The sequence below is a fragment of the Aquila chrysaetos genome, assembly GCF_900496995.4.
Source record: "Aquila chrysaetos chrysaetos chromosome W unlocalized genomic scaffold, bAquChr1.4 W_unloc_4, whole genome shotgun sequence".
NCBI lineage: Eukaryota > Metazoa > Chordata > Aves > Accipitriformes > Accipitridae > Aquila > Aquila chrysaetos.
The window spans coordinates 1,259,369-1,287,280 of NW_024470324.1; the positions used below are offsets into that span (position 1 = coordinate 1,259,369).

General features: G+C 37.2%; 1 protein-coding gene across 3 annotated transcripts; it reads right to left on the reverse strand.

Moving 5' to 3' along the window:
* Positions 1 to 1,188: 1,188 nt before the first annotated feature.
* LOC121233034 (phosphatidylinositol 3-kinase regulatory subunit alpha-like) lies at positions 1,189 to 27,569 on the reverse strand. 3 transcript variants are annotated; one of them, XM_041121620.1, is made up of 14 exons: positions 27,477 to 27,569; positions 25,639 to 25,713; positions 21,964 to 22,095; positions 19,632 to 19,833; positions 19,354 to 19,433; positions 8,946 to 9,048; positions 8,166 to 8,264; positions 7,861 to 8,041; positions 7,254 to 7,379; positions 6,104 to 6,246; positions 5,658 to 5,834; positions 5,489 to 5,557; positions 2,947 to 3,117; positions 1,189 to 2,482 (listed from the first exon to the last, which is right to left on the reverse strand). In XM_041121620.1, exons 3-14 carry the CDS (start codon positions 21,980 to 21,982, stop codon positions 2,293 to 2,295), a joined length of 1,560 nt encoding a protein of 519 aa, XP_040977554.1. In that variant the 5' UTR covers positions 21,983 to 22,095; positions 25,639 to 25,713; positions 27,477 to 27,569; the 3' UTR covers positions 1,189 to 2,292. The 3 variants fall into 3 exon arrangements, with proteins under 3 accessions (XP_040977554.1, XP_040977556.1, XP_040977555.1); XM_041121622.1 differs by lacking the exons at positions 19,354 to 19,433; positions 19,632 to 19,833; positions 21,964 to 22,095; positions 25,639 to 25,713; positions 27,477 to 27,569 and adding an exon at positions 12,117 to 12,172; XM_041121621.1 differs by lacking the exons at positions 19,354 to 19,433; positions 19,632 to 19,833; positions 21,964 to 22,095; positions 25,639 to 25,713; positions 27,477 to 27,569 and adding an exon at positions 10,410 to 10,577.
* Positions 27,570 to 27,912: the final 343 nt, after the last annotated feature.

A 27,912-nucleotide genomic window follows, 5' to 3' on the forward strand; every position in this document is an offset into this window, starting at 1 on the left:
CAGAATAATTTTGTAAGTAAGTGGTGACTATCCTGAAACATTAATGTTGGTTGAATCTTGTTTCCTGATATAAATTCTAGTAAGAAAATACACCTATAGGAAAGCAAAGACAAACCACCAAAAAAAAAAAAGAGCACAAAATCAAAATAAAATCAAAAGCCTTATAGCCTCAGAAATGAAGGAATAATGTAAAAAATAAAAGATAATATAAAAACTACTGGAGAGTGGCAAATTTCTTATTATTTCCAATAGCTTAATAAGCACTGCATACTTTGAATTAAAACACATGTATCTCTAAAACAGAGCTATTATGAGAAAACTCCATGGGTCTTACTCTTTTGATTGTGTGTGCAACTCCCTTTAATAGTAATGGGTCTTCCCTTTGCATCTCGGGAGAAGAATAAATTCATATCTTCATTTAGTCAAAAGTTTTCCAAGATTTCTCTCAACTTCATTACTTTATCAATTTGCAATGTGTGAATTTCCTCAGTGGTCAGGACAGTAAATAACCATTGCAAACTATTCAGTGAATTGTCCCAGAATTCCTAATAAGTTTGCTTTAGTGGGATTCATGTATTAGTTTCCTTTAACTAAACCATAATAAGTCTCTGGTGCTTGAAATGATAGAAGTGTTCACTTTGATACTGCCTCAGTCTACAAACTTATGAAAATAAATCCAAAATGTTAAATACGAAAGCCTAATCATTTTCAAAACAGACATTTTCCAGTCTTAATTAGCTCTATGTTGTATCCAATTGTTCTGAGTAAAGGTGGGAGCTTTTTTTCACAATACTAATACAAAAAAAACAAACCTAGGCAACAGTTTAGAGAAACTTCCTTCATATGAAATGAAAATACCTTGACATGCTGACAAAAATTCTGCCACAGTAGGTCAAGAAGTCATTTATTTACTCTGAAGAGTGGATTCATTCTGAAATCCAAACTAACTACCCCAGTAAAAAATTTTCCTCTGTTTTTTCTGCAGTCACTATCAGAGAAGGATACACAATCTTTCATCTTCCAAATACAAAGACAATCATGATAAAGTTCAAAATGCTTCAAGAAGCAAACATAGCGCAGTACCGTATTCTTAAGATATCTCTGAAACAATATTGTTGGACTCAGTGATATTTTGTAATGTTCATATATTTTTATTTAATAAAGCAGCTTTGAAGCTTATCAGGCACTGCCCAACAAAATATTTAGTAAAAAAAAAAAAAGAACTTTTTAAACTTTGAGCTAGTAGCTCAATATTCTATACAAAGAAAATTGTAAAATATTTCAGTTTTAATTCTGAAGCCAACTCTTGTTGCCTTCCTGTACATTTTTTTTAAAAAAACAAGCAACAAAATGAATAGCAAAAAATAATCATCAGGAAAAAATATTCTCAGGCAAAAGAAATAAAGAAAAAAGATGACAAGGAAACAAGAAAGAAAAGCAAGCTTAACCTGTAGATATGCTTGAGAGAAGACTACAGCCTAAAGAAAATTGAGTATTGCATAGCATGGTCTAAGAATTCAGCTTTCAGCAAACAGAAAAGGGAAAAGAGAAAGCAGTTTGGTATTGACAATTTCCATCAGTGATAGTTAGTCATCCAACACTATGTACATTATTATATACTGTATGTCATTGAAAGTCCTGTTTTCTTCAGTCTTAAATATATTCTTAAAACAGGAATTTTAAACATCTAAACAAAACACTTCCTGGCAATTCACTATTACAATTCCTCTGAACAACATACTGTAACTGAAGCCCTTTTAAAGTGACCCTTAGAAATGACAGTGCCATTCTGCTACATATCATTCACCAGAAACCAAAAAATCCAGAGTGCTGCGTGTCTGGATCCACTGAGTGCAGCAACACCAAATCCAAGCCAGGTCGTGACCAAGAAATTCCAATAACTGAATGACAAAGACCTCTTACACCTTGTGTCTGGAGAATCCAATGTTCTAGCCGGTAAAGCTTCAGAAGTGGTTGTAAACAAGCACCATGGTTAAAGGCCTCTATGTCCCTGCAGGGAGATCAGGTTAGGATTTCTCTCTCTTGTTTTTCTTTTCTTAATTAAAAAAAAAAAGCACTTCAGACTAGAAATATACATTCACAGCTTAATACTGTGATCTCCCCAACTGCAGTTGTGAAGGAAAGCTCTAGTCCCATCTGAAGACAGATAGCTTTGATACTGCAGCTCAAATTCTTGAGTAAGGCTGAAAGGAGCCTTCTCTCTCCAAAGGCCTCAATGTTGTCAAATCTTTTCTTTAGAAAAAAACCAAACAACCCAGAGTATTAAGATCTTCATCGCCTCTGCTGTGCATATACTGGGTAGGCTAGTGTGACATTGAGAGAGTCATTGTGCTGCACGAGTGATGTGTGTTGATAATGTAGCACCAGTTCTTTGAGTGAGTTGTACAAGTTATATGGCTCTGCAAATCCATACCCAGTAGGTGTTTTGTTTATCACGCAGTGCTTTACTTCTCCATCCACCCTAAAGAGGGAAAAAAAAAAACCCCAACCAATTTTTACTTTGTCAGTACAGTAAAGTTAAGCTAGAAAATATGGTATTGGCAATAAATCTTAAAGTGCTAGTCACTACATAGAATTCCTGTCTTCTGTGGTGGGATAATGGTAAAAGCCTAGGTTTAACCCAAATTCCCAGATGCTGTGTTAGCTTAGGGAGGCAGGAGATAGGCAGGACTTAGCAGCTGCACATAAAGGAGTGCATCCATGCTCTGGTTTCCCTTCTTCTCCATGAGGCTCATCTGTGGGAGTGGCACAGGTTTGAGCTGTGTAGGAAATGGAGCAGCAATAAGGATGGCCTCAGAACTTGTTGGTCTGCTTCTAAGCCCAAAGATCCAATGGGATCCATGCATATGCAAGTGTCTATCTGCCCCTGGCTCAAGGTAGGTGGCTCAAATGTTGGTTACATCATTCACAAATTAGGGTACATACACAACAGAGCAGGCATAGCAGCCTTGTTTGCTGCTCTCTCGAACAAGGAATGTTCCATCTTGCTTTCCCCGCAGCAGATTTTCAGCTTGGCTTCTATTGATATTTCCCACATTCCACGTTCTCTCATCATGATGGGGCAAGTCCTCATCATCTTCTACCATAGAGTATTGGCTGTTGAAATAGGACAAAATGTGTTTGTGAAACACATTGCAGAGCAAAATCCATGAATTAAGTAGTCCTCCTTTCATATTACTTGAAAAAAACAAAAAAAGTCAGTGGTTAGTAGGATGCCTCCCTGGTAAAACTAGGGATGTAAACCATGTAATACTGCAACATTTCAACCACTGAATAAAAATAAAAGTTCTGGTCCTTGTTTCTTTTAAAAAGACTCATGTAAATCTGAAGAAGGATATAAAAGGATGCTGTGTTATCTTTCAGAATCTGCTGCAAGCACTTCAGTACTTCTACCGTTGCTCACTGTTTTGGTAAATAGCAAGCCCAACGAAATCAGTACCCTCTGAGTCATCATCTTCATTTTCAAAGATCAGAACGCTTGGTCAGCAGTGAAAAATCATGCAATGTATCGACTACAGCTGCTGCTTGGGAAAGCTATGAGCAGTCGTATAGACAGACAGGTTAATTATTCATAGTGGTAGATGGCTTTGTGGAAAGGGTGGAATAGTAGAGTGCTTGCTCTCTCCTTATAACCAGATTATGAGAAGAGCATATAATATAGGGCCTTCTCTACCAAAACAGCCACCAACTATAAAGCTGATTCAGAGTTATATAGAACCCTCTGAGCTAAAGCCCACCATGAAAGAAGATGTCTCTGGTTCAGCTGTGTGGGCACCACTTTGATATTCTGCAGTTCCAGAGCTCCCCACTTGCCCAGCAGCTTGCACTGGTGGGCCCTGCCTCTCCTGCTCAGCTTGCAATCAGTCTGTGTTTGGCTAGTGTATTTATTCTTTCGGTAATAGGTTTTTAATCAGTTTTCCTTGCTATAAGAAAACATGACTTCTCACTCATCCACAGTTCTGTCTTTCTGAAGATTATCAAAGTAGTCTACAGAAATCAGCAATCTCACACAGAACACACAGAATTCAATTTTTCAGAAAGAAGGGTGCTTTTGTTTCAGATGACACTCTCTCTAGCTCCCTTATCCCATCATACTCCTTTGTCCTGCAAGATACTCAAATGCATTCAGCAGTGGCTCTATTTTCAACCAGCACCTAGAGAAAGGGATTTCTATTTTTACTGCTGCTCATTATACTGATTTTTTTCTGCTTTACAACTTTAGAAAAAAGTCATATTCTGAAAGTTTAATTTTTCAGCAGAAACCTGAGCACTTACCAGACTCGCTGGCAAGGAGAGTCACAGAGTGAGAGAAAAGGAAGATTTTCTTTAAACAGTTTCACTTACTATTTCAATGCTACGTTAAAACCATGACCTGGCATTGTTTTTTGTCTACCATTTAACTGATGGGAGTACCACTGGAAACAGGTGTCTACATATTCTCCATCATATCATCTTTGAGCTGTGCTAAGACTGAGTAAACAACATGGCTTTAAAATGTGCATGCCATTTTTATCCCCTGCTTCTACCAATGCAGCCACAGCAGAGATGCACAATTTCCAGGATAACAGTAGGAGACTCAGTAAACCAAGCCAAATTAAAATAGACCACTAATGTGGAAAAAGCTAGAGCATAAATCCACAAAACAGTCATTGTCCATGTGCTGCTTTTGCTAAATGTTCAGCCAGGCAGTGTAAAAGGTACGTACAGGAAACTACATCAGCAGAAAATGTTAATATGAATATTACTTAGACAACTTTGTTTTTCTATTTGTTCATTCTTCACTGTTACTACATTTTTGATATGATTTTGTGGCTTGCTTTTGTTTAAATTTGGTCTACATTTGCACCACCTGGGTGCTTTTTGCTTTTTTCCCAGGAATGAAGTGAAACATATTCAGTAGCCAAGCCCCAGTCAGAACCTATACTAAACTGAATTGCTGAAATGACAGAATACTATCCTGCCATTTCCCAGAAAAATTAACCAGACCACACAACCAGAGATGGACCATTCTTCAGCATACACAATTTTATCATCTCCAATAGCAATGTGATATATTGATGTGGGTACCACTATACTAGATAGCACCATGGTACCAATGCTTGAAATTTGGAAACAGCCTAAGACACCTTCTGAACAATTTATCTATCCATGTGACATCTCTACAAGATACTAACGCCTTATGATCTTCATTTTGCTGGTAAGAATAAAGACATAGGTTAAATTCCAGTGCTTTGCTATATATAATAACTTGATTATGCACTTTCCTGAATAATGGCAGAGTAGTGGGTGAGACAGACTTTTCTAATACTTGCAATATGTAGGCTGCCATGTGTTAACAGTGTACACTGTTACTGGAGAGCTAAGCTTGAGATTTCTTCTGTGTGGTCCTGGAATTAAATATGCTTTATCTCACTTTTGTGTAAGATGACTTGAAATACAAGTAATATTTAAATCTTTTAATACTCACTCTTCTGTATTTTCATTTCCAAGCCATTCATTTAGCTTCTTTTGCCGAACACCTTTTTGAGTCAGCCACCTGGACAATAATTGCAAATAAAATTGTTAGTCACAGAAGTTGGATACTAATAAAAAAAAACCTTTTAAAAAAAGTTTTGCTAATTAATAATGATACTCACATCAAGTACTGATCTCTTGTCTTCCTCAGCTGTATGAGGTCTGGCTTAATGCTGTTCATACGCTTGTCTATCTCTCTATATTCAGCTGCTTGCTTCTTTAAATCCTCTTCTAATCTACGCCTGCTGTCCACAATTTCACTTATTCGAGACTTTAGTTTTTCATAGTTGTGCATAATTCTGAATGGAATAATGTGGTAGGTTATACTTTGATGAAGTCTTATTCATGACTTTATATCTGCTATTTTCTCATGTAGACATTTAAGAGAACAGATTATTTCTCTAGATATAGGTACACGCTTTGCAAGTTCACATCTACCCCATTTGAGGCTTGCTGTGCTTACAATTGAACAACTTTAAACTTGCCAACTTGCTTTAGTTTTAGGCAGATCTATATTTGGCATTGTCTCTTTCTTCAAAATCATACAATTTGAAATATAAACACTGACCTTTGTATTTCTTTTTCATTTCCTTCGCGTTTAAATTTTTCAATGTATTCCTTACTGTATCTTTCTTGCGTCTGGCACTGTTCTTCAAATATTTTTATTGTTTCATTAAATGCTTCAATAGCTGTTCTTTTCATTTGAATTTCCTGAAAATAAAATAATTGTTATTACAGTGGTTATCAGAGGGGATGATTTATTGGCTTGTATCACAGAAACACTTCAGTATGTTGTAACAGAATGACTTCAATATCCCTTTACCAGAATACATTCTCTCTGCAGAGCCTTACAAAACAGAGAAAACAGGCCTGTACAAAAGGCTACCATGATGAGGCTTTCCACAATGAGGTTTTCCAAGAAAGAAAAACTGCCAAAGAGCTAGCTACAATCTTTGTTTTGTATAAATAAGTTTTATTTGTGATGATTAGAGCCTTATGGTAATGCACTTTGCCCTTTGTACCAACTAATGTCCTTAGAAGTACATCTGGCTTTCTGAAATAAAGGTATAAGATATTGGGCTGGACAGGTCTATCCTCCTGCCCCTACATAGCTAGTCGGTAGCTAAGTATTTTAAGTTCAAGTTGCCTGCACTCCTCGACCTTTCTTCAATTATTTTGAGGCATATTTCCTGAACATTTTAAGAAGCAGTCTTGATTCTGGAGCTGTAAAACAGCACTAATTCACTGGCACTTCAAGACTTGTCTAATAGTTTATTAGGATGTAAGAAGGATAGAGGCAGCTTTTCATTCCTGCACTGTATCTACACATCATCACTCCACCCTGCATAGGTGAAAAGAGACCCTTAACAAACTAGTAATAAAATACAATGCTTCCCTGCAGATGTGTCTTGAAAACCTTAACTCAACTTGATGAGGTCAGTATACAGAAGTGTTGGTAAATCAAGACAGTTCTGTGCTTGCTTTGGATGCAGGTGTCAGACTTGAGCACAGGGTTAGGTTACAGATGGTGACTATTCAAATGAGTAAGCAATTCTACTATACTGAGCGAGCACATCAGATACGTTTCTTCTTTTGGGCAATGGTAGTGGTGGTGGAAGGGAGGAGGATGGAGGAAGATGGCAGTATGAATTTACAGTAATATTCTTCTAAATCTACAGAAGTCTTCCACTCTCCCTTTGGTTTCACATCTAGCTCACCTGAGATGTTCTTGTGTAGTCTTCATAGAGTCTGTCATATTCTCGGCTTTTTTCTTGAAACTGGGTATTATATTCATGTAATTTCTTTCCCACTGCTTCGATGCTATCCTCTTTTACAACTTGATCCTGGGATGATGAGCAGGAGGAAAGATATTCCGTAAAGAAACAATTATATTGCACAGATTTTCAGCATAAAACTGCTTAAAAATGACCAGATAGTTACATGGTAAATGTGACTTCTCTTCTATCAATATGGAGATATGATATACTATATGCATAATATGCAAATTAGAAATAAAATTAATGACAAAAAGCAATTTTGCATTGCAAGTGTTCAGCTTTATACTGAAAATTATATATTTCATCATTAATGAGTGGGATATTTATTAACATAAGTTTATTTCTCAATAATGTATCTGCAGTATTTAAAGTTTTAATCATTTATATGTAAATTGTGGAGTTGCTTTTAAACAAAAACATCCATTTTTATACACACTTTATTTTTTCAAATATTAACAGAGCTGAAGATCTTCATGATAAATTACTCCTCGGTCTGCAGTAATTTCTCTGTATTTAAGTGTAACACAAAGAAAATAGACCAAATTACCTGCTGGTACTTAGATACTGGATACAGTAATTTTACATCCAATTTAGGATTATACTGGGCTAGAGATTCATTCCGGTAGTGGTTTATTAGCTCGACCACAGAGTTGAAAGTTAATGGGTCAGAAAAGCCATATTTCCCATCTCGGTGAAATATTTTGATTAATTTGTTATTTCCTCCTTTCCTGCAAATAAAGTTTGTTTAAAAGTTAGGCATACTTCAAATACTATTTCCTAAGGAACACTGCATTTTAAATGCAGTATTGCATTTTACTGTCAAGTATTATAGACCTAGTGTAATTAGCTTACCTTAGCGTAAGTGTGTAGTCCCCATGCATTTTGGTTGAAGCATCTCGTACCAAAAAGGTACCATCAGCAGTGTCTCGAAGCTTCTCATTTACTTCTTCTCTAAAATGAAAGCAAAAGTAACCAATCATTTCAGCTCCTTCTCACTCATTTACCTTCTCACTGTGCTCTAAATTATTCTGGTTTAAAATAACTGGTTTTTATAAGCCTTCTTGATCTCCATATTAATAAATACAGTTATTTAATAGCTTATTTAACATTACTAGAGAACAACTGGGATATAAAAATGGTATATTCTAGGTTCTCTCACTGCTGGAATAAAGTTATATTCATGCAAAGGTCTTTCTGCTTGTTCATACAAGCCTGCGCAACTGGAGCAGCCAGTGCTGGTCTAATGCACCTATATATAGTACAGTTAAAAATGTTGCTAATATATGACACTTGTTAGTCTGGTTTGTTAACTATTGTGCCTACAGTTGAGGTTCTGGATGAAAGACAAAAAGAAAATACTTATTTCTTGGTGTTGTCCTTTCATGCTAGCATTTCATATAACTGTCAAAATAACAGAACAATCACCAAACCATTTCACGTATTACATTCTAACTGCCAGTAACTTTTTAGTCATGTTTGGAATAAAACCAACTGTAATATGTTTGTGTTGGAAAATATCCTAAAAATGTCTCTTAGAACTGTAATTTTTCTATACTTAAGAATACATATACACAGAATAACAGCAATAACATAAAGCCAAACATAAGAAATACATGTCTTGAGCTGATTTACCTTGAGATATCTCCCCAGTACCATTCAGCATCTTGTAATGACATGTTGTTATTCATGCTGTTGTTAGTTACAGTATTAGGTTTTGGTGGCTTAGGAGGCAGTGCTGCAGATGAAGGGGGAAAAAGTTGAATATAACTCATTGAAAACCTGAGCATATATTCCTTGAAATTGCACATTATTACATGAATGAGAAAAAAAATAGTTACAAAATAGAGTTTTCCATCACTAACAGTCTTTAAAAGACATTGGAGGAATCAAGATATTTTTACTGAAAACAATATAATTAAACAAGAAAGATGTACTGTTTCAAAACAGTATGTTAGTCTTGCAATAATATATTTTAAGCAAAATATAACACCATACTCATCTCCTCCCCCTGTGAAGAAAGCATTTGAAAAAAAAAATTCTGAAGTTTGTTTTTACCTTCTTCTACTATCTTCAGGTGAATATAAATAATAAAACATGTAATTTTTTTTTCCTCCTACATAATGATCTTAGAGGAACGTTGCTGCTTCCTCACCTAGAAGCTGAGTAACAAAAGATGCAAACCCACAGCAATACTGTTTATTTTAAGAAGAAGAATTGGGATTCTGTGATCCTCAGCATTCTGTGTGATGATTTGCCAAAAAACACCTTAAGAAACCCATCTGTGACCCAAATATCCCTTGTGTTAATCTTAGTATTCTACAGAATAAATTGTGTTCCAAATGCCAGGACTGATTAAAAACCATATCCCCCTTTTCTCAATGTCAAAGCTGCATACATATATCAGTGGGTGCCAGAGAAGATACTGCAGCACTCCTGACTTAGTAGCAAGGGGGAATTGGAATCAGGATTAAAAATCAACCCAGCTCTTTTAGTTCTCCAGTAAGTACAACATTCCTTATGAACATCTCTGTCTGTATATTATGACCGGCTACAAAAGATGATGTTTTTAAAGTTGCAATGAATATCAAGAAAGCATTTTTTATATGATATGAAAAAATGATGCGATATCAGGTATTCAATTAATATTGCTAGATTTTAAAATCTGTTTTTCCTCAAACAATCCAAAGCAATGATTTGTAATCACTGTTTCAGGAAATAAAAGTGTTATTACAGCATTTCCTTTAGTCACAGTGTGGAACAGAGATAGCAAAAATAATAATAAAAGAAATGCAAAATTTTTATGATATAAATAGCAGAGCTAGAACTACATCTGACAGAATAAAATCAAAACAGAAACAGGTCAATTCAGTAAAAATTCAATTAAGTAAGCAGACAGGTATTTCTACAGGTTATGATTCTGATTACTATAACCGTGCACTAAACCACAATTTAATTCTAATTTATGGAAAAAAGGAAAAAAGAAAAACTGTATCAAGGACAAAGTAAAGAAATCCTACATATCCACTAAGAATTTTTCAGGAGCTATCGTAAAGACCAAAATGAATTAAGTCTTCCATAATAAGACTGCAGTTTTACCTGGTAGATCCATTTCTATGTAAAACATCAAGTCTGTGCCACAACTTATATCTGTCTTAGGATATTCTATATCCAGTTCTTCCATATTCCAAACAGTATTGTACATTTGTATGAGTTTCACTGAGTAAGCTCAGATACAAGAAAAGTATCAGGCTCTCTTTGTAATGGTGTCTTGGAATTAATTTTAAAACCTATAAGGGGCTGCACTGTAACCTATTACATCATAATCCTCAGCCAATCATGTCAAAAGAATGTCACCAGACCATTCCTGTTTCATCATTTTGTTCTACATTAATCTTAAAACATTTTTAGTTTCTGAAAGAATCTACATTTAGCAGAACTGCAATATAAACCTAGTATTACAAAGAAAAGGACTGAGTGAGCTCTCCTCGCCCGCATTTTCCTGATCATTTTCCTGACTCTGCAGCATGGTACAGTCCAATCCTGGCAGGATGACAAAAGGCTGATATGCTGCAGCACGTAGCTCTTACACACACGCGCACACGACACATGCACACTCACACACAGGGCAGCTCCCTTTAGAGGTAGGTCAGTCACTTCTTGGTTTCATTCTCCTACTCACTCTCCTACTCAGACGCCTGAAGTTTACCATTTAAAAAGCTAAAAAGGCTTGTGGACCTACTGTACATATTAAAGATGTGGAAGGGGAAAAGAGCATTACTCCATGTATGTGTATCTATTACACACATACATACACACACAGAGACATATATCTCCACATAATGAAATATGGATTATGTTTTTAAACCGTACAGATTTCTATAATTTTAATGGACACACAAGTCTGATATACTTGATATTATTATATAAAATGTGCTTACTGCAGAGATGCCTTCCCCCCCTTATCATTTTGTAATAAAATACAATTCCAATCGATCTGGATTAACTAATTTTGAAATCTAAAAATCAAATATTGTAAATTTACATTCAGCAGACTTTCCTAGACCATGGAAGAAAGTCAAAACTGAGAAAGATCTTGAAAAATGATTTTGCTGAACATAAAAAGCCAGTCTGTCAGGATACAACAAGATTTAGTCTGCCTTTTCACACTGTTTCTCTACCCTGTTCTCATTGAGATATTTATCAAGTTAATTGTGTTTAAAAGCAAGAGTCCTTGTCAGTGTCTTCTTCCTCACTTGACCTTATGTCATTAGTATTCTCCTATCATTTAGAAATATTCCTTCTTAACTCCCCCCCATCGCTGACTGTAACTCTCTCAGACCTCTTGGAAGAAACATGTACAGAATAGACTATTAATTCCAGAGCAGAACGCTATGTAAAGCAATCCAAATGCTTTATACTCGCTATAATCTATGGGGGCAGAAAACCAGATACCAAAAATAACCACAACAAAGAGTAGCTGTAGCAACTATCTCTGCCTACATCATAAGAAATCCTGGTGCAGCTGAAGTGTGCTCTATCTCACAAATACTCATTAAAAAAATTAACACAATTTGTATCCTTCCCAAATATTTCACACACATCTACCCTCCCTCTGTGCCCCTCATCAGCTCACCCCCTTTAGACAAGTATTAACATATAAGAACATGTCTGGAGTACCAAGAGCTACCAAAAAATGCATGTTAACAAGCTTAAATTAATTTTGAAGTACCTGGTAATCAGTTATAGCAAAATACTTCCACAAGGTGATGAAGAAAATACATACAGAAATTAAAAATCACTTACTTTGTAAATTATGCATCACAAATGCTCACCCTTGTAATACAGCCTGAAAATACAATCCAATAATCTGAAAAATTAATTGGTTTCCTCTTATAAAAATCTTGCTTAAAAAAAAAAACAAAACCAAACTCCTTTTAATAGGAAGCTTCTCTGAAGCAACTAAGCAAAAAAAAAAATTCTGAAAAAGAGATTGCTCTGCTTTCCAACCAACGTTCCATAAAAATCTCTAAAAAAGCGGTAACATGCAGTGAGAAAATCCAAGCCTTCTCTCTCTTCTTAACTGCTTAAAGCTCTGTGCTGTGCAGAAGGTATCCGCTTACTCTGGTTCATCACTAAAAAGTGAACCTGACTTTAGTACTGTAAAAGAAAAAAAAAAAAAAAAAAGAAACCACCACCCTTGGTAGCTTGCACATCTCTCAGATAAAGATCTCAGTTTCATGATTAACTTGGGCAAGTTCACATATTTGCTGAGCATGGGATTTCAGGTGGGGGAGGGGGAGCCAGATTCAAAGTTGTCATCAGCTAACAAGTGTCCAATGCAGGGCTAACTTTCTCATTTTAGCTAAGTAAATGAGAAGACCATTGTAAGAGGCTGTCACTGGCTGCTGAGTGCAATATTAAAGTCGAGAAAAGCACCATGAACAGCCAAATACAGGCTAACTAACTTACTGCAAAAAAAAAAAAAAACCAGAATCAAAATCTTCCTTGAAAAGAGCTGTATCTCTCAGAGCAGCCATATACAAGCAAAATAGCCTGCTTGAAAGCACAGCATCACCTCCTACACACTCATGCTGGATCACAAATACAGGTGTTGCTTGAAGATCCCTTAGCATGAAGCTGTGAGGCATTTTATCCATTTTCCATAAACTGAAAGTAGTAGAAAAAACACCTGTCAGTATCCATGGTGTTTTCCAGTATGTCAGGGTTGTTGATTTCTTGGGCAGGCAGGCGGGAAAAGGGACTGTACAGAGAGGGAGCAGTTTAGATTAAATATATTTTCCTTGCCTTAGTGTTTGGTGGAGATCAGACTTGCTAAAGGAACAGAACAGCAACTGAAGAGCCTGCTCCCCTTTGCCTACAGAGGTTAACTTCTTTGCCAGCTATACTTTTACAAGGAAATAAATCCAAAATGAAAGGAGAAGCAGACCACAAGATTTAATTCAGAGAAAGAAGAGAAGGGGATTAATATTTTCCTCCCACTTGTTGGAAACAGTGAGAACTTCTAGTAGTTGTGTTCCTTGAGATCAGCTTGTGCTCCTTACATCAGTCAAACGGCACTGAAGTTTTTACCTCCCGAACACTCCACCTACCAAAATCCTCCTATGCTACAAAATACCAAACCCACTTGTACCTCATAATGAAATTCCAAATATCTGCAGTACATTTCTGATGTTTTACAGTTTATTGATTAGCTTCACCTATAACAATCCTTTGCTTTTCTAGTTTTAGCTTTTGCCTACTTGAACAATTGTCAGTTCTATATATAATTTAAAGCAACAGAGTCAGAAAGGTACAGCCTACTTCAAATGGAGACGGTAACCTGCATTTCTGAACTAATGACAGTACACAGCAGGAGAAGAGGAAAAATCCAATTTCTGACAGTAACTGATATGCCTCCTATTTACTGTTAAAATTACAGAAGGGGTTGATAACACTTTTTGCTTTACAGGGCCACAATACAGAAGCATATTCTCAAAGGAATAAGACAACTCAAAACTGGTTCACTTAATTGTTTATCATTTTAAAAAGCACAGGTACCCAACACAGAGATAAAAGATAAGACTTTGTTCCCAAGTCCAATTTTTTTCGGATTTCAGTGCCTTGTGCAAAAATGAGTTCCTAATCATCCTGCAGAAGGGAATCGTGTCTTGTCAAAAAAAGATACCAATATGCATACACCTGCATTTTCATACGATCGCCTCATCTTAACTTTTATTTAAATTTAAATTTCAAAACTTTGAGTAGTGCCCATTGAATCTATAGATTTGTATTTGCAGAAAGTTAGCAGCCTATGACTTTTTGCAGTCATACTCACAGTGGTGTTCTATCTATGAAGCATTTTGTTTCTAAAAATAGATGTACGAAGCAGGAAGAGAACTGATCAGGTTCGACAGGCTTGCATGTGTGTTACACATACTTACATACAAATACACACACACATATTAATCTGTAAAAAATTCTAATAATGTCATACATATTTCAGTTTTACCAAATACTTTCAATTAGGTATTGAGAAACATAAAGCATACGCTACTGTCAAAATCTAAACCAAGAATACAGCATTGCTAGGTATGGTGATTAACAAAGCGTCTTGCTCTCTGTTAAATCAGATATAAAGCCTTATTTTTATTAGCTTAGAAGGGGACCCCTTTGCTGGGTGAGGCACGGATGCACAATATCCCATATGACATCAGTTCTCCCTGGGACAGACTGCCTTCTGCATGCTCCAAACCATGCTCAGTGCTGCCAACAGTCCAGCCAAGCCCATGACATGATGCAGAAAAGTCCTGACAAGGGACAGCATTTTTACATATTTGGCTGTGCCTCCAAGACACTACTGACAGGACTGCGGGCTGAGCCTGATTACTGCAGTCCAGGGGAGCTTTGTGACCAATTTCAAGAGGAACAGGATCAGCCTTTACATTCCCCTGCTCTGGTTGTTATGCCACCAAGCTTGCTAATATTTTGTTCAGCTAAAAGCAAAGTGTCTGCATCTTGGCTATACTGCCAAAACTCTCACCCCATCCCCAGCAAGTGAGCGGTTACATGTAAGGCAGTCTCATTACCTCACTTATTCTTAGCTATGACTCTGTGAGTAGTAAAACCTACCTCTTCATACTTAAACCTGCAATATTTCACAGCTTGAGCCATTATTTACAATGTTATTTACAAGCCTGGGAAATGAGAATAAACTGGGATAGACAGTTTAGACAAAGCAGCTCAGCTTGAGTTAGTGTGCAGGCCATTAGAGGCTTCAATTCATCCATACAGGATGGCAGCTCCTTCCAGCCACTGAAATAGCTCTTCCTCTGTTCCTCACCAGCCCATCTGCCCACAATGCCACCAGCTCCCCACATCTCTTTCGCTCTCCCACCATATCCCCCTTCCTCTTTACCTTCCTGTGATAAGACACGCCTTGATCTCACACACCCAAAGCCACTCTATGCTCCTCAACACACCTCCACCGCAAGAGGACTCCCATCTCCCTGAGTTCTCCCCCCCCAAAATCTCCTAACTCTCCTATCTCACCACCTTACTCTGTACAACCTGCCCTCACAGCTCAGCCAAACTGACCGCACTGCCCCAAGCACCTGCCAGGCCCTGTGGACAGTTGCGGGACCTGCATCTAGTGCAAGCCTGCTCCAGACAGGAAAACCAAGAGCCTTTACAATCCTCAAAAATGAACTGAAAAAAACATCCAGTCTTCTATACCTACAAATATAGCCCATTTTTCAATATATACCTCTAAAAGCATACGTGTCTTCACATCTCTCTGTTGTATGAGATTCTGAGACATAAGCAGCACTGTTAGCTATAATCTCTTATAACTAAGATACTTTCTTCTAATACTACTGTTTTGAATAGCATGTTTAGAGACACGTACTTTGTTTCTGACTGTAAAATCAGCATTACTTTTTAAAGCCTGTGTGGCTGTTCATCAAGTTAGAGTGTTAAAATGGGATGCTAAAATCATCTAGTTTGCCCAGTAACACCACCTTTCAGGCCTCCCACTGATAAACACAAAGAATGAGACAGGAATCGGAAAATGGATCTGGTTACCAATTATTCAAAACACCAAACATTTCTCTAATCTTACTTCTCCTGAAACATTACTTTGTCTTGACATACTACACACATAGGCACAACAGGTATTTTAACTTTAGTACTTTAACTTTTGCGAAGGGCTGAGCACTATTCTAATTCACAAACAAAAATGCATAGTTTGCTGTTGAACACTGTGACAGAGAACAAAAAAAATCAGTCCAGAGTTGTGATTAAAAAAATCAAGTAATGGCCTAACAGTAACTCCTGTTTTTGTGCTATGGTGTGCATAGCATCACTCTAGCTATAAGATGTCCAATTTAAGATATTAATATTAAGATATAAGGCCCAAGTGCATAATTTCTATCGCTTTGAGGCAAGAAAGATAATTAGTGGGTGATGTGAAAAAAAATCACAGTTGTGCAAATATCTTCTCCCTATTCAGATCAGTTATCTCCAACCCCGCATTTAATGTATCTACATACTGCGCAAGATACCACTAAAATTTCATGTACAGCTCATTTTAGACAGAATGTTTTCATCCAGGCTTGAGAATAACAGAAAGAAAAAAGAAAGGAGGAAGCTATCACTTCAGTCTGTGAAAAAGAAAAGAAACCTGGCAGCATTGGCTTACCTGTTATCACTTAGTTGTCATTACATGATTTTCAACAAGTAAGATTCTTTCTGTTTAAAACCTCTTAACTTCTGAACTTTAAAAATTCTATTATAGATTGTCATTCTCAGAACACTTATAAAGTTATCTTTTCTAGGTATCTTCCTTTATTACAATGTCTCTAAACATTTTTTAATGGAAACTCAAGCCACTACAACCAATAATCTTGAAGATGATAATTTTGAAAAATACATCTTGAGTCTTCTATGAGAACTATAAAAACACAGCACTTCAGATGATCAGGTCACTGAATGATTTTGGTGCTGAAAACAGACTTGTGTTCTAATCCTAAACTTACATAACATTCTATTAAGACTCAACTTTTGAAAATTATTCAAGCACTTTATAGTCCTAAGAGCAGAGGCTAGCTAACCATAGACTACAAAGCTTGAAAATTTGTATCTGAGGTTTTTTTCAGCATATTAATAGATGTGCAAATGTTCTACTAAAAAACATTCCATTGCCCAGGATGGACTTTGAAATGCACAGAGGAGGAGTTCTATTTTTGTAACAGATCATATGAAAAATCGCAGGAGGACCCTCAAAATAAACTATTGCATTACAAAAAATTAATTAATTCAGAAGCAATATTAAAAACAAGTAGCTATTAGATTATAATTATTAATGTAGTGTCAAACCCTATAAATCTGATGGATACAGCCACATTTCTTCAAGTGCCCTAATGATATTCTCAGGATGACTAGACTCCTTGTCCTCATTAGTAGTTCTAACATCAACACCTTTCACTTTTATACTTTCCTCATATGAAGCAACCCAGGACTATATGCAATCAAGTGATCTCTTAAGTGCAACTTAAACTCTCACTTTGCAACTTAAGAAACTCTTACTGTTGACCCTACCTTTGTAACCTCCCATTCAGCACCTCAAGCTATATAAATTTACATATCCTAAAGCATTTGCAAACATATAATTTTCCAAAAATGCTATTAGCAAACTCTTTAGAATATTAGAGGTTTCAATAACGTATTTTGCTTTGTAAGGCTTATAACATGTGGCAAAGATAAAATCATTCTTTAACAATTAGCAGTTATTTGCTGATTCTTAGTAAAATAAGACAAGTAGTCATTAAAAGTTTGGACTCTCCTGGTTGTTATGAAACATTAGGAAGAAAAATACACAGTGGTTCTGGAAATGACTCCTTAACTATTTTGACAAAATTGAATGAAACCAAATAGGCATAAACTAGCTGAAAATACACGTACACTAAATGTTAGGGAAAGGTTCCTAACTAATAGAGCTGGCAAGGTTGGAAAAGCCTTCCAATCAAAGCAGTAGGAATAAAAATCTTAGCCATTTTAAATTAATCTTCAGTAGTTGATGAAGGGGATTATACAATGTGCCTACCTGAAATATGAGACATAAGGCATTTTTCTGCTGCTGTTTTTCTGCTGCTGTGTTCTAGCTCTTCAAATCTTAAGCAGTTCTACAAATCCTACTGCCATGAACTTTACCTTGTACTTTGAACAGAGAGGCAGGAGAGCTACAGCCTGCCCAATGTTCTGTTCACCACTGCCCTATCCTTTGTTCGGATATTCTCTGTTACTAAGCTGTAAAAGCTAATATCTAAAGTCCCCCTGCATTAGTAATTTCTTTTGCACACAGTTAGCAACTCTGCCTTGCTCCTACCAAATATTTGATTTAAAACCAGGGATTTTTGCATAAATTAGATGTGGGTTTTACTGTTTGTTGACTAAATTAGGTGCTAACTCACAGAATCAAAACAAGTGTAATCTAACTTTCCTGAATGGGGTGTTAATATTTTCTGCATTGTTTATCGATATTGATTAAGAAATCTTTTGAGTCTGGATTAAAAAAAGCATATAAGTAAAGAAAGGGGGAAATCTTACTTTCTTCAGGTGATCTCTATGGGGTATTGTATTTCTAAGAAAATTTGCCTGGGAATAGAGTGAGAGTTAAATAAAATCTCCAGAATTTCACCACCACCACTGCTGCTGTATGATATGTATTCTATTGGTTTACAGTTCTTATAATGATGCCTTGAACAAAGGCAGGAGAAGGAAAATTTTACTGTATCGCTGTACTAACGAACTTTTGCTTGCTTGAAAACTTCAAAATTTTGGTATGTACTAATTAGATAAGAAAAAAACCTTGAGCTTTGTCAATGGTATGTGTTGGAGGCACCAACAGACAGGAGGCCTCGGGCCTGATGTGCGTCAACAGACAAGAAGCCTTGGGCCTTGATGATAAGCTTTGAGTTCTGCTGAGTTTTGTAATTAAAAATTGCCAAGGCCAGTTAACTAGGAGAAAAAGATGACCCACACTGCATGTGACCAAAGGGTGGACACTATGTAAATGATAATATGAATATGTATGACTGGAATAATATAAATTTCTGCTTGTTGTAGGTAATGGTGTGCACGATAGGTGGAGCGATCCCCCATGCATCCAGCGCTGCAATAAGAATGTCTCCTTTCTAAAACTCCAAAATCGAGTCTTAGAGAGTTTCTTTGACTGGCTTTTTCGGTAATAATAAGTTCAAAAATTCTTATTCACTGTTTACTGAAAAAGGAATGAAAGTCCTAAGGCTGTACAAACTATGGATACTAAAATGATTTTAATGAAAAAGACAATTTTTTTATAAAACAAATGCTGCACACCACTATGGAACATATGAACAACTTCTACTTAATTCTGTAATTATGCACTTTTGCATTAAGTTTGATTAAAAAAGAAAAACAACATGCATTTACTGTCCTTAAGTTGAATTTTAATATTTAAGAAAACAATGGTATATAATTTTTTTAAATTAAAAATATTTTTTACCTGGTACAGGCTGTCTCTCATTCCATTTGCTTGTGATTAAAACCTCTAGGATTTTTATGTGGTGTTCAGTATTATCAGAGCTGTAAGAGATGAATTAGACAGTAAGAACTAGGAAAAATGCAAAAGTTTACATTAGTATTATTCAAAAAACATTGGAAAAATTTATAACAATGCCCTCCACATTAGAAGTAAGGTCAAGAAATTAATTAATTAAACTTCCTTTGTATATAGCTAACACATGTTTACAGTGCAGAATATAATAAAGATGACCCATGTACCTTGCTATCTGGAATTTGAAAAGCAGAGGGCTGAAAATTTCAGCCAGAGATCTTGCATTCAAGAGATTTTTGCTGGAGGCTTGACAAAGTCTGAGGAAATGTTTGAGCAAATACTGGAGTGTGAGCCAATACTGGGGAGGTATATTTGGAGATCTGATGAGTTTCTTCAGCAACTGAGCGTATTCCTCTGAGCTCTGCACTTCTGCAAGCAAACAGATAAAAGGATCTTGATATCAGAACAGTAACATTCAACAAGTAAAATGAAACTATATATAACTCCTTTGGAAGCATCAATCTTACAGAAAAAAAATAATTCTGTCCTTCATTAGTGCCTGTGGAATGATTGCTGGAGGTGACTTATTGATATGTGTGTCCCACCCCTGCCTTAAGGGAAGGTGAACCTCCAGGGTGGAATGCAGTGGATATACACGAAATCTGTTCCATAATAATTCCCTAAGCAACATAACCTGCAACCTTAGATGTTAGCAACACCAGGGGAGCTTGGCATGCTGATCCTAAGAGAAGCAACACGGAGGGTGGAGCGGAGTGGAGACACCGCGGCCAGGCTCTGTGATATCACCACAGGGATAGGGAACTGGAACTACTGGAACAAGGATGGAAGGTCCCTGCATTGAATCCACTGAAGCAAGGAGGTGAAATAATGGGGGTTCTGTCAATGCTATGGCCTTACTTCTGATTTATATCATAAATGCCCAGTTCTGGAGTAATGACATGCAACACCATGTCCTCTGGGTGAACTTTGCTGATTATAATCTCATTATAATACCAAAACACACCTCCATCCCAAAAGTTATCCGCCTTCAAGGTGCGACCACCCCTCACTGAGCATGCGCTCTGAATTTTCCCTAGCATATACCTTTAAAAGCAAAGTGAGAGAACTTTATACCAATCAAAGGAAAGGTATGTATGACTAGAGTCACTCAAGCTCCACCTAAAAAATAAGAAAATATAAAAGGGCTTAAGAGAGGAGGAATGCTAGGGAAGACACCATCATAGACAAGTCGGGAGGACATCGCTGACTTCTGGGATCAGTCGATGGGCTGAACCTCTCCTCCCTCCCATAGGGACGCCTACTGGGTAAGATTCAAACCCTCGGTCATACCGAGTGCTTCCCCGGGAAACTTAGAAATTTCTATAGAGTTTTTCCATAATTGAGGGTGCTTATAGTCAACTGTATTATTATTTGCATGTGCTTTGCAGACAGTGTATTTATTACCAGCAATCCAAAAGAACCTGTACTCTTGTTGCTTTAATAAACCATGCTGCTCATTAATCTAGCCATGATAGTTCGTTAACATGACCAAACTCCCTAAGTCTTGTAATTCTCGTAATTCTCGTACGTTGAACGCGGCTAAGCTGAGAGTGCAGTATGCTATTAGTGCATCTGTCATCGTGATAGTTCAACATATTGAACGCAACCAGACTTATAGCGTTGAATTGGACATAGCTCAGAAATTAAACCTAGCCACCCTCAGCCCCTCTGACATCTGAGGATAAGCTGGAATGCAAGGGGTTTTATTTTCTGCCAAACTTCGTTATGCTTTAATGCAACAGTGCCGTAAGACTTGTTTCTTCTTTTGAAAAAAGTGAAATGCTCAGGAAAGAGTTAAGAACAAGTATTTAAAAGTCAAATGGAAACAGATATGCATTTTGGTAAAAACCACAATGTGTTCAGAGTGTATTGCTAGAAGTCTGTCTTGTGTTTAGCATCACACATGATTGGGTAATTCTGAGATGCACTAGATAATTCTCACAGGTACTGTTCTAACTTTGAAGGTTAACAGTAACAATATCCTGTCCTGAGACATATAACAGAATATTTGGCCCACATGCTGAAAGCCTATAAGCTGTACTTGTTTGAAATGACCACTGTAGATGATGAATATCTTACATGCATGTATTTGTCACTTCATAATCTGCAACTCCCAACGTACTGCAGAACACCATGACCTCTAATACATTTACTTTGTCAGCACTGATAAAAAGTTAAAAATTAGCTTTCTGAATACAGATAAATCCTTGATTGCCCCCCCAGTTTTTATATAGTCATTCTATTTACTAAAATGAAGAGAACTGTCTTATCTCTTATATTTTTCATTATGTTTACCTAAATAGATAAGTTAATAATGCATGTCTAGATCTGAATTGAAACAGCTTTCATCAAAAGCAGTGAAAGTATATATTTTTTCTGAGATGCTGCCAGGTTGTGCAGAATCTTCCATGTTCTGTGGGTGACAGATGGACCACTGGATATTCAGAATCCTAACAAAAGCTTTTTGGTTTGACATTTGAAATAATTTGATATTCATACCTTGAGCTACAGAAATCATGTCACTGTAAACAGCTGCTGGAATGATAGGATTTGGCAGGTCCAGGAGATACCTCTTGAGAGCATCTGATAAAGTATGCACATCAAATGTCTCTAAATCCAACAGAGAGGCATCTAAAGGGAAAGAGCAACATACTTTTTAGACATTAGAACTTAGAAAAAATACATAGGCTCATGATATTAATACTTTATACCAAGCCAAAACTGCTAACTTATATCTGGTTTACAGGGAACAACTTGTAAGAAAGAATCTAAGACACCAAAACACATCTTTGAGATGAAGAACATACGGTGCTCAACACCATGCCTAGGCCTTTGGCATCTGATGAACCAAATGGCTTCCAAAGCTGTGTGGCCTTCTGTCATATACAGTGCAGGGCTGAAGTCAGAATAATGGTAGTGACTTGCTGTAAGTTGGCAGTGTTATGGAACATTGGAGTATTTTTAACAGGTCTTTGTTTTACCTGTAAATATTTTGTGTAAGAAGTAAGTTTTAATCAAGGGTTTGGGCAAATGCAGCTTCTCTACTGGTAGCTACTTCTATTATGACTGGAAGCTTGATTAACAACTTGGGGCCCCAAGTCTGTAAACATTTATGTGAGTCGAAACAAATATATATGTGCAGAACTGGGTGCTTGGTGTTTTATGCAGCAGTTAGGATTTATCTTGTAAAACCTGGTATCCTTCCAGCATAGTTATAACTTGGGCTAAGGTTTGGGAGTGTCACATTGTGCTGGTTTTGGCTGGGATACGGTTAATTTTCTTCATAGTAGCTAGTATGGGGCTAGGACTACTAGTTAGCATTGGAGCAAGGAATATCAGCAGCAAAAATAAAAGTAGGAAAATATAGAAATGCTTACTTAATGCAAGCAAGATTAGGTTTCTTCTTAAAACATGAAACTGTTGCAGTAAAGTCCTGAATGTTTACAGAAAGATCCATATTTGGTACAAGAATTTAGAGATATTAATGCTGACCAACTTTCTAGGCTAGCCAAGTCCCCTGTAAAATATTTCCTGAACCTATTTGGCCAGTTTAAACCAAATTCAACAGGGAGGTAGAGGAATCAGATATATGGTGTGTCTACATGTACTGTGAAAAAAGGCAGCCAAGAGAGGGTAGCGAGACACTTAGTGCTCCTCCACCTCCTTCCTGTTTTCCCTGAAGGAAAGCTTGCAGTATGAGCTCAATCCTTATTAGACACCAAAGAATCCACATGAGAAAAAAAGACATTATGAATGGCTCAGATGATAAAAAACTTGCAGTGTGGGTATGAATTCTACAAGAGCAATTATGTGTCAGAGAATCCAACCACAAATTCCTAAGAAATAGTTTTAATTAGTTCTGTTGCTCACAGGATGTTTTTTATTTCATAAGCCAAGTTAAGTCCTGGTTCTCTCAGTGTTGACCCATTCTCTGAAGTATATCCCAAATTATTATAATGAATACATGAGTCAGAATAAACGTGGTACTCTGCAACTCTTTGGGTGTAATGTCATAAACAGACCTGAACTCTTCGGTCTGCCGAGCTGGCAAGATGCAAGTCAGCTTTGATTTTGGAGCTAGATAGCATTGTGTTGAAGCTAACAGGCAGTTATCCAATTAATATGGAAAGCATTTTAACCATAAGCAGAACAGCACACTAATGGAGTCCACAACTTTGAGACCAAAGCTGACTTGCACTCTGCTAATTCAAGAGAGTAAGCAGAGATCAGATCTGTCTGTATCCATGTGTCTGAATACCCACTGCACTGGCTCTGTCCTGGAAGATTCTGATCCTATCTTAAAGAGAACTAAGAAAGATATGTTGTTACTAAAGGGTAAAGTCCTGTTTTCCTTTCTCAAACCTAAATACATTTAAAATAAGAATACATGTAAACCACAAGTTCTTGATCTCAGGAAATAGACAAACCTTTCTTAAAAGTACACCTCAGTTTAGAGACTTAACAAGGGATTCAGATAAATTAAGAGATACATTGATATTGGTGCCATAGAAAATCTGGATTTATCTGGACTGAAAAATATAATTACAATACTAAAAATATGGCTTAGGCTGCTAGCACCACATGCATATCTCTTCTCCCTGCTTGCACTCATATACTCCTTCACTCCCATCACAATCAGCAGAGGACAGGATGCTCTTTTGATCTGAAGGAACAGACAACTCATAGTATCATCTCTTGTTCATTTTGTTAATATTTGCAATTACTAAAAATAGAGCAAGCTAATTCACAGTTTGAGTTTGTTTCCTTTGTCCCTTTGGCAACATGGCATGTAACCAGTTTCATTTTCTAGCCCTTGTATTTTTGTGCTCTTTTATGCAAGTGGAAGTTCACACCGCACATGGCACCCCAGCTTGCAAGGGCATGGTCAAGCACTCCTCCTACAACAGCTCCTGATCTCTCAGAGTGCAACTGAGTGTTGCCATGCCAGTATATTCTGGCCTGAAGTTGAAAAAAAGAGTACCAAAAAGAGAAGGAAGCATATTCCAGAAAAGTTGAACAGGTACTTGGTGTTAGTGGTGTAGCTACATTTTACTGTCCAAAACATGAGAACCCAGCCTACTGCAGCAACATCAATTCTCTCTTTCCCCTCCAGCATCAGCTTGGTAGCAGGCAGGGAATGTGGAGCTATTGCCTCTCCATCTACTGGACCAAAAAAATGCATGCACAGAACTGTATGTAAACAAATGGCCATTTGTTTACAAAATATTAACCTGCAGCCTTACAAGAATAGTGTATCTTTACCTTGCTTCTGAACAAAACACCTTTTTTTTTCTGTACAGCTAGATTTTCAGTCCTTGAACAAGCAAGTTACCAACAAATGATTAAAATAATTATTCTTGGAAAAAGAACCATGCAGTGGAGCCATGAAAAAAACCCCAACCTGTAAAAGTGAAAAATACCTTTCCTATTAAGTGTAAAAGTTAGAAACCTTTTTTTACTTTGTCGTGGTTTAACCCCAGCCAGCAGCTAAGCACCACGCAGCCGCTCACTCACTCCCCCCACACCCAGTGGGATGGGGGAGAAAATCGGGAAAAAGAAGCAAAACCCACGGGTTGAGATAAGAACAGTTTAATAGAACAGAAAAGAAGAAACGAATAATGATAATGATGACACTAATAAAATGACAACAGCAATAATGAAAGGATTGGAATGTACAAATGATGCGCAGTGCAATTGCTCACCACCGGCCGACCAACACCCAGCTAGTCCCCGAGAGGCGATTCCCCGCCCCCACTTCCCAGTTCCTATACTAGATGGGACGTCCCATGGTATGGAATACCCTGTTGGCCAGTTTGGGTCAGGTGCCCTGGCTGTGTCCTGTGCCAACTTCTTGTGCCCCTCCAGCTTTCTCGCTGGCTGGGCATGAGAAGCTGAAAAATCCTTGACATTAGTCTAAACACTACTAGCAGCAACTGAAAACATCGGTGTTATCAACATTCTTCTCATACTGAACTCAAAACATAGCACTGTACCAGCTACTAGGAAGACAGTTAACTCTATTCCAGCTGAAACTAGGACAACTTTATATTTGTCTTTTTAATATTATATTATTCAGAACCAGCTCATATATAAGCTGAGTAGGGGAGCAAAGAAAACAGGATCCATCTGACCACAAAATCTGTATAGTGCTTTAAAGAAGAGAACTGTACTTACCACATTCAAGAATTTGTCTTAATTCTGCTGAGCTCCTTGAGCCTTGTGTTCCATACAAAGTTGAGCACTCCAGATCTTCAAAACAAAATTGATGGGATACATTAACATTCCAGTTACTGTTGCCATGAAACAACATATTTCTGTTTTCTTCAAATAAGTACTTACAGTATAAATTAGCAACATTCTCCTCATCATCCTCCTACCACCTACTACACTAAGGAATGTGATTGCTTTTTAAGGCTGTAAGAAAGACACCTCTTTGTACATGCAAACTGCTGGGTCTGCAGAAAGAGCTGGCCAAAGAAGATCAGAGATGCTGGCAGTCCCACATATTCTGTACAACTCTCCATGGGCCGACTGTAGAAGGCCAGGACTAGGAAACAGATTCACATACCCCAGGGAAGAAAACAGCTTGCATGAACAACATGGGAGCCAGATCTTCCTTTACACTATACATGCTATCTGGAAACACCAGGTCCTTCAGGTGGATAATAAGTGAGCAGTCTGAGTCATGATACCACACAGGAATGGGACAGGGACATGAAAAAAGTTCTGACACATCCTAATTAGCTTTAAAGATTTAACTGAGACTTATAAGTTACAAACGTGCCTAACCTTTGGCACCCTATGCAGTCAACAGAGACAGAGAGTCCCTTCTATGGGACTGGTAACTCTTAGGCTGCCTTTGACTATCTGTAGAGCCTATAACCTCACAGCGTATGTAGGGTGAGCGTCACATTACTGATGTGAGAGAAAATGTCTGTATATGTCACATAACATGTCTGAGAATCCACTTGAATAAAAGACACCAATACAATGTTTTCATATGAAAGATACTGTTTACTACTTCCCTACTTCAGAGAAAATACAGAAGACACAAGGAAAGAGACCATACCCAAGGATGCAGAGCACTGACAATTTAATAGTATCAGTGGCGTTTCCTGGAAGCAGTGTTTGCTTATGCAAACTGATGCTAAACTTTAGCCCTTTTCATTGATATTAGCAAGCTCCTACTCATTCAGGAAAGGCTTATGCTCTCTTAAAGTGTCACAGCACTATGTGAGAACCCATGTCCCCAAGGACAGCAGACTGAGTCTGATCAGAATACCACTTTTCCTCTCGCTCCCAGGCTGTAAGGCCACTGAATGAGCAGGACCCACTGGGCTGCTCCTTACCTCACCAGGACTATGAAGGTGAAATCAGAGGAGAAGCCAGGAGGAGACATAAAGGGCAAAAGAAGCAGGACATAGTAGAAGAAAGGGGAAATCCTCAAAAGGATGGAGAGACATCAACACGGAAAAGCAGGAGATCAAAAAAACATAAAAAAAACACTGGCTGGCTTAGCATACAGCTGCAATAAAGAACTGATTCCTGAAGTATAAAAACAGTTCTTGTAACTTTTTCATATTTAATTCTTTTTTTTTTCCACTTTGGGGCAACACATTACTTGTTTGGCCTTGTATCCAATTCAATGTCATGATGGCATTTCCATAAGCAACTTAAGGTGCTCATTTCCATAAGCAACTTAAGGTGCTCATCGGTTAGAAAAAACAAAGCAATACCAAACCATTCTCCCTTACCTTTCAATAATACTTATATTAGTTGAGTTATTAAATGTCATTTGAGGTAAGCTTTGGTTTTGCTCCTACAGTCCAAGTAGCCTCTACTGAGCAGAAACCAATACAACAAACCTTAAATGAGATTATTTTCATATCTGTTGAGTAATGATGTGATGCATTAGCAGCTCTAGGAAGGGGAGATGCCAGCCCTGGATCTTATTCTGCAGTCTTGGGTCACACAAGTAAGAAAAAGCCTTGGTAGATCATTCTTCAGCTTACCTTTCTTTTCAATTGTCTCCACTATCTTGATGAGGATTGGTGGAGCAACATTAGGAGGTGCAAACTGCTCCGTAAGATCTGGAAGTGAAAAAGCTGTAAAAAAAAAAAAAAAGAAGAAAGATAAGATAAGCTACAATTAAATGCAATTTCTGTTTATGAAAGTCATGACACATAGTGCAACCAGTTAATTTTTAAGTACTGAACAAACATCCCATTTGTCAGGCCTAAATGAGAACACTCTGCAACTAAACAGAAAGCAAATAAAAACAATGACAATTGCATTTTTACAGTATTTTCTTTCAGAGACTTCAGTCAGTCCTAGAATCACCCTCCATATTACCTAGGAAAAGAAAATACAGTAAAAGTTTGCAACCTATGGATAGGCAGAAATACAATGCAAGGATGAAAATTAAAAAATCTTTTGGTCTGAAACATA